Genomic DNA, 7406 nt, shown 5'->3' with positions numbered 1-7406 from the left:
TTTTTGCTTGTGTGGTGCTGAGGAATCGAACCGAGGGCCTCAGGCCTGCAAGGCAAGCGCTCTACCACTGAGCCACCTTCCCAGCCCTACTGAGATATTTTGAGACCCTATGGACTTAGTTTTTAAATAATCCTTTTCTTAAGCTACAGAGATGGGGAAGAAGAGGCCTGATAGGTACGTTGGGAAAATAGTTTCAAGCAGTCACCTGCTGCTGGCAGATCGCCATTTGAAATGAATACTCTTAAGCCACTTGGCCCTATGTAATTATGATAATTAGAAAGAACGCTCAGTGAATGCTGCGCATCACAGGAGGCCTTCCAGTCTGCTGCAAGTGCGCCCTGGGAGCCAAGTCTCAATCACAGACACACTGTGCTTTCCCAAGCCCACTTTCCTTAGTGTGTTCAACACAGACTGAGCAGATGTCCAGCATTTTTCTAGCAGAATCTGTGATGCTGGCTGTAGTTATGAAAGTCACATTTCTTTCCAGTGTTTCTGAAATCATAGGAGCTTGCCGTTTAGTATTTGCTCAGTCAGTGTATTGCTGAATGTATAACCTATTGTGGTAGTTGAAAGTGGTAAGAATTAGCTTTTCCTCCTTTGTGTGCAATGTATGTGTGACTGTGCAGGTTCTGGGGCTTGAACTCAAGGCCTGGATGCTGACCCTGAGCTTCTTTTTGCTCAAGGCTACTGCTCTATCACTTGAGCTACAGCTTCACTTCTAGCTTTTTTATTTTTAGTGGTTTATTGGAGATAAGCTTCTCACTGACTCTCTGCCCAGGCTGGCCTTGAACAATGGTCCTCAGATCTCAGCCTCCTTAGTAGCTAAGATTAGAATTGTGAGCCACTGGTACCCATTCTACTTTTATTATTTTATGCCAGTACTGGGGTTTGAACTCAGGGTTTCAAATCAAGTCTGGTGTTCTACCACTTGAGCCACACTTCCACTCTAGCTAATTGTAGATAAGAGTCTTAGGAACTTTTCTGCTTGTCTTCAGACTTCTTTTTTTTTTTGTCAGTTGTAAGGCTTGAACTCAGGGCCTAGGTGCTGTCCTTGAGCTCTTTTGCTCAAAGAGCTCTCTCTACATTGAACCACAGCGCCACTTCTGGTTTTCTGTTGGTTAATTAAAAACAAGAGTCTCATGGACTTTTCTGCCTGGGCTAGCTTTGCGCCATCATCCTCAGATCTCAGCCTCCTGATTAGCTAGGATTTATAGGTATGAACTACCAGTGTCCAACTATCTTTTGACCTTGTTTTTTAACATTTAATAAGTTATGTCTTCTGAGTACAAGGCCCTGACTTTAAAACAACAACAAAAAATGATTTTTCTGTTTATGTGGGGATTCTTTCAGTTGGGGATTTTTTTTTTTGGTCATGGTTTCTCATTTTTTTCTCCAGAATTAGTTAGCATATAGAACAGAATTATCTATCCAGTTTTCTGGTGCCAACTGCCCAATGAGATTTTTGTCCTTCAAAGTCCTAATATTTGTTAACTGGTCATAAATCTGATTTGATTCAGGTCCTATGAAATCAATTTTGGATTATTTAGATCTTTTTTTTCCATTGGTCTTAGATAATGTTAATAATGTGTTTTATCTTTGTAGGAAGAAGAAATGATGTAATACATTCATTACCCAACTTCCAGTGAGGCTGAGAAGAGGGCAGGAGGACATGGCCTGGCCACGGGCTCTCCAGAGAGGGGCTTTGCTTACCCGATTCAGCCACCACCATGTTGTTGTGTTCCTGCTCACTTTCTTCAGGTAGCGCTTGGCTAGAGCTCTTCTCGACTCATTTTGTGTTAGCATGGAGGTTACTATATGCAGTAACCGCCCTACAGTGTCTAGGGCACAATTTGGCATACGCTTCCAATGAAATAAGTTATTCCTTTTTTGTACTGTGTGTGTGTGTGTGTGTGTGCATGTGCGCATGCCTGTGTGCATGTGTGCATGTGTGCATGCTGAGGCTTAAACTCAGGTCTAATCACGGTCCCTGAACTTTTTTGCTCAAGGCTAGTATTCTACTAGTTGAGCCACAGCTTTACATCCAGCTTTTTTGGTTAATTGAGGATAAGAGTCTCAAAAACTTTCATGCTCAGGCTATCTTTGAACCTTGATCCTCAGATCTCAGCCTCCTGAGTAGCTAGGATTACAGTTGTGAGCCGCTGATGCCTGGCAATGTTTCCTTTTTTTTTTTAATTTTTATTTTTGTTTTATTTTTTGTTGGTCGTGGGACCTGAACTCTGGGCCTGGGCACTGTCCCTCGGCTCTTCAGCTCAAGGCGAGCACTTACCACTTGAGCTACAGTGCCACTTCCGGTTTTCTGGTGGTTTAGTGGAGATAGGAGTCTCACGGTCTCTCCTGCCCGGGCTGGCTTTGAACCGAGATCCTCAGATCTCAGCCTCCTGAGTAGCTAGGATTACAGGTGTGAGCCACCGATGCCTGGCAATGTTTCCTTTTTTTTTTAATTTTTATTTTTGTTTTATTTTTTGTTGGTCGTGGGACCTGAACTCTGGGCCTGGGCACTGTCCCTCGGCTCTTCAGCTCAAGGCTAGCGCCCTACCACTTGAGCCGTAGCACCACTTCTTGCTTTTTCTGCTTGTTGGTGCTGAGGAATCGAACCCAGGGCCTCGTGCATGTAAGGCAAGCACTTTACCACTGAGCCACCTTCCCAGCCCCCCCTTTTTTTTTTTTTTGTTGGTCGTGGGGCTTGAACTCTGGGCCTGGGCGCTGTCCCTCAGCTCTTCAGCTCAAGGCGAGCACTCTACCACTTGAGCTACAGTGCCACTTCCGGTTTTCTGGTGGTTTAGTGGAGATAGGAGTCTCACGGTCTCTCCTGCCCGGATGGCTTTGAGCCATGATCCTCAGATCTCAGCCTCCTGAGTAGCTAGGATTCTAGGTATGAGTCACTGGCACCTGCCCCCCCCCCTTTTTTTTAGAATAAAGAATTCTAAAATTGAATAAAGAAAATGGGCATGTATGTATGACTCACTGAGTGTTATGTTCTTTGTTCCTAATTCTGCTACATTTCTTCTTTCTGTTTGATAGTTATTCATTGCTCCATGCTTCAAGAAAAACATTTAGCAATGTCAAGGTCAGTGTCTCCAAGCAGTGGACCCCAAGTGCTTATAACACATCAGTTGAACTACCTGTAGAGGTAAGCAGAGCAAACTGCTCAGATAGATTGAAGGGATCTGTCTTTCTTTTTGCCAGTATTGGGGCTTGATCTCGGCGCCTGTGTACTGGAGATTCATAGGTACCTGCCCTTGTCCTAACATGAAAGAGAGCCTTTTCTTTTTGTGCCAGTCCTGGGGCTGGAACTCAGGGCCTGAGCACTGTCCCTGAACTTTTCTGCTCAAGGTTAGTTCTCTACCACTTTGAGCCACAGTACCATTTCTGGCTTTTTGATAGTTAATTGGACATAAGAATCTCATGGACTTTCCTGCCTAGGCTGACTTTGAACTGTAATCCTCAGATCTCAGCTAGGATTACAGGTGTGAGCCACCAACACCTGGCTTAGCTTTATTTTATTTTATTTTATTTCTTTTGTTGGTTGTGGGGCTTGAACTCAGGGCCTAGGCACTGTCCCCGAACCTCTTTGTGTTTAGGTCTAGTGCTCTACCACTTGAGCCACAGCGCCACTTCTGATTTTTGAGTGGTTAATTAGAGATAAAAGCCTCATGGGGCTTTTCTGCTCAGGCCGGTTTGAACTATGATCTTCAGATCTTAGCTTCCTGACATTTTTTTTTTTTTTTTTGCCGGTCATGGGGCCTGGGCCTGGATGCTGTCCTTCAGCTCTTGGGCTCAAGGCTAGTGCTGTACCAGTTGAGCCATAGCACCACTTTTGGCTTTTTCTGCTTATGTGGTGCTGAGGAATCGAACCCAGGGCTTCATGCATGCAAGGCAAGCGCTCTACCACTGAGCCACCTTTCTAGCCCCAGCTTCCTGAATACCTAGGATTACAGGTGTAAGCCATTGGTACCTGGCTGGCTTAGCTTTTTTTTTTTTTTGTCAGTGTTCTACCACTTGAGCCACATTGTCACTTCTGGTTTTCTGGTGGTTAATTGGAGATAAGAGTCTCACAGACTTTCCTGTCTGGGCTAGCTTTGAACCAATCCTCAGATCTCAGCTTCCTGAATAGCTAGGATTACAGGCATGAGCCACTGGTGCCTGCTGGCTTAGTTTTTTTAAAATTAAAAATAATGGGCTGGGAGGTTGGCTCAGTGGTAGAGCGCTTGCCTTGCATGCATGAGGCCATAGGTTCGATTCCTCAGCACCACATAAGCAGGAAAAAAAAAACCGGAAGTGGCGCTCTGGCTCAAGTGGTAGAGCGCTAGCCTTGAGCTGAAGAGCTGAGGCACAGCGCTCAGGCCCAGAGTTCAGACCCCACCACCAGACCCCCCCGCAAAAAAAATTAAAAGTAAGTGACTAGAGGGGTTTCCTTGTGGTATTTCCATACATTCTTGTAATTTACTTTGATCTAATCCACATTTTCTGTATCCTTCTTTCTTAAGCTCCTCTCTCTTAGGTTCTTTTTTGAGTTATTTACCTGCTGAGGACTTGGAGGTGGCACACTGTGTCCCTTGGCTAAGAGCCAGGCTGTTCAGGTCATTCCACTGATTTTAAAGACTGCTCTGATTCACCCGTCGCATCTGCCACCTTGTTATTTCTCCTTGTTTGGAAATCACACAGTTTTGTCCAGGCCTTTTTTTTTTAAATTTATTTTTACAAGTACTGTGTGTATGTCTTTCCTTTTCATCTTTATCCACCTGTCTAAATTTTATCTTTTCCTTTGGAACAAGATAAAATGCCACTTTTTCAGTCAAGCCTTTTTTTTCTTTCTTTCCAGTTTCTATTGATTTTCCCTTTCTCCCAACTCCTACACCATAGGTACTACAAAGCTTAGTGTCTCAGCATGTGAATTTTCTGATGGTTTCATGGTTCCATCTTGAAGTCAGGGAGTATGCATCCTGGTGCCTGATGTTCATTATGGACTGAGCTCATTCTTGGATGCTGCGTGCTGTCCTTTACGATGCCCTCTCCTCAATATGGAAATCTACCCCACTGCATTCTTGGGACATTTCTTGATTTCTGCTTATGTAGAACTAGAGATCTCCCATTTATATTGTCAGCTTGCTTGCTTGCTTTCATTCTTTTCTTTTCTTTCTTCGTTCATTCTTTTTGCCAGTCTTGGGGCTTGAATTCATTGCCTGGGTGCTATCCCTGAGCCTCTTTGTACTTAAGGCTAGCACTCTACCACTTGAGCCTTTCTCTACCACTTTGGCTTTTTCTGAGTAGTTTATTGGTGATAAGAGCCTCAAGGACTTTCCTGCCTGGGCTGGCTTCAAACTGTGATCTTCAGGATTACAGGCATGAGCTCCTGCCGCCCAGCCATGCTTGCTTTCTTTTTCTTTTCTTTTCATCAGTTATGGGGCTTGAACTCTGGGCCAGGGCGCTGGCCCCAAGTTCTTCAGCTCAAGCCTAGCACCCTACCACTTCAGCCACAGTCTGGTTTTCTGGTGGTTTATTGGAGATAAGAGTCTCACAGACTTTCCTGCCCTAGCTGGCTTTGAACCTGATCCTCAGATCTCAGCTTGCTGAGTTGCTAGGATTACAGACATGAGTCACCGTCACCTGACTTTATTTATTTTTTAAATAAACAGCATTGTGTGATCCCTTTTACTTGAAATATCCAGAGTTGGTAAATCCATAGAAACAACAAAATGGTTTTTGAGCGATGAGGCAATGAGGAGTTAGTGGCTCGTGCTTGTAGTCCTAGCTACTCAGGAGGCTGAGATCTGAGGACCACAGTTTGAAGATAGCCTGGGCAGAAGTCTTCTAAACTTTACTTCTAATTAATCAGCAAAAAGATGGTGTCATGCTCAGGTGGTAAGTGAAGAAGCCCTCTGACCCAGTCCCAGCACACACAAAATAGCAGTTTGTTTTTTTTTTTGTTGTTGTTGGTTGTGGGGCCTGAACTCTGGGCCTGGGCGCTGTCCCTCAGCTCTTCAACTCAAGGCTAGTGCTCTACCACTTGAGCCACAGCACCATTTCCAGCTTTTTCTGCTTATGTGGTGCTGAGGAATGGAACCTAGGGCCTCATACACTCGAGACAAGCACTCTACCACTGAGCCACCTTCCCAGCCCGAGAATCACAAATTTTGAAGGTGGATTCAACTTTAGAAGTGATGTGCCTTAACCTTCTTGCTGGCATGTTGTCATTGCTTCTAGGGAAAAGAAATCTGCTGCTTTCTGAGGTGGACAGTTTTTGGGTTTTCTTCTGTTGCCAATCCTGGGCCTTGAACTCAGGGCCTGGGTGCTGTCGCTGAGCTTTTTTGCTCAAGGGTAGTGTTCTGTCACTTGAACCACAGCCCTACTTTGGCTTTTTGGTGGTAATTAGAGATGAGTCTCTGTCTTTCTGCTGGGGCTGGCTTTGAAATGTGATCCCCAGATCTCAGCCTCCTTAGTAGCAGCATTACAGATGTGAGCCACTAGCACCTGGATTAGTTGGTATTAGTTTTGCTCTTTGAAGAAAACACTTGTTCCCTAAATGTCTCTTGTTTAAACAGTACATCCCTGGTTTCCTCACCTGCACTTTAGTGACCTTGAGGACTTAATGTGGCATTTGAATAGACAACAGTGTGAATTTGACTTAGGCACTAAATTTTAGGTGACTGGATTAGAACTACCCCATGATTGATGGCTCTGGAGGACTCGGTGCTCAGCATGGAGTGCTCAGCATGGAGTGCTCAGCATGGAGTGCTCAGGGTTATAGTTTATGTCAGCCCAAGGACATAAATTAAAATCAGCAAATGGAAGGGCGCATGGTGTGATGTCTACAGAAGTTTCCCAGGCCCATCCCAGCCCCTTGCTGTGACCACACACACAGTGTTAAACCTCATTGTCGGTATGAAGGGTAAGCTGCCATTTGCAGCTGGTGCTAAGTTTCCTCAGGAGATCCAAATGGGCTTTGGTGAGGGGAGTGCTGTCTGCTGTCTCCACTGACTCTGCAGTGCTCTCCTGGGGTAACCTCCCCACATCACTAGCGCTTATGAGATGGGTGGTGACTTCTGCATATTAATTGGGGGTGGAGGTTGGATCCTGGGTTTTGCACTGAGCTATACCTCCAGCTTTAGATGTTTATCTGTGTACTTTCTCAAATCCCTGTTTAAGTAGGTTTCATTTTTTTCCCTTTAGAATCACGAATTTTCTAGTTCTTTTGGTAGTTGTATAGATATTAAGTTCCAAACTACCCTGAAGAGCTCTGTATTTCTTTGCAAACCTACCTTTATGGAGAGCTAATGCTGTCTTCCATGACTTCTTTTTTTTTTTTATTGTAAAGATACTATACAGAGGGTTACAGTTACATGAGTGAGGTAATGAGTACACTTCCTCTTGAACATTGTTAGCCC

At 44.6% G+C, this 7406-nt stretch overlaps 1 protein-coding gene across 3 annotated transcripts in view; it reads left to right on the top strand.

Moving 5' to 3' along the window:
- Positions 1 to 7406, top strand: part of Slc37a3 (solute carrier family 37, member 3) — a 65269-nt gene that overhangs the window by 9864 nt on the left and 47999 nt on the right. For all 3 annotated transcript variants that reach the window (XM_013021632.1, XM_013021631.1, XM_013021633.1), the window contains exons 2-3: positions 1603 to 1758; positions 3043 to 3151. In XM_013021632.1, coding sequence (XP_012877086.1) covers positions 1670 to 1758; positions 3043 to 3151 — 198 coding nt within the window. In that variant the 5' untranslated portion in view covers positions 1603 to 1669. The remainder of the gene's footprint in view (positions 1 to 1602; positions 1759 to 3042; positions 3152 to 7406) is intronic.

This window comes from Dipodomys ordii, unplaced genomic scaffold (genome assembly GCF_000151885.1).
Source record: "Dipodomys ordii isolate 6190 unplaced genomic scaffold, Dord_2.0 Scaffold56, whole genome shotgun sequence".
Lineage (NCBI taxonomy): Eukaryota > Metazoa > Chordata > Mammalia > Rodentia > Heteromyidae > Dipodomys > Dipodomys ordii.
This window is presented reverse-complemented; position numbering and strand designations above follow the sequence as displayed.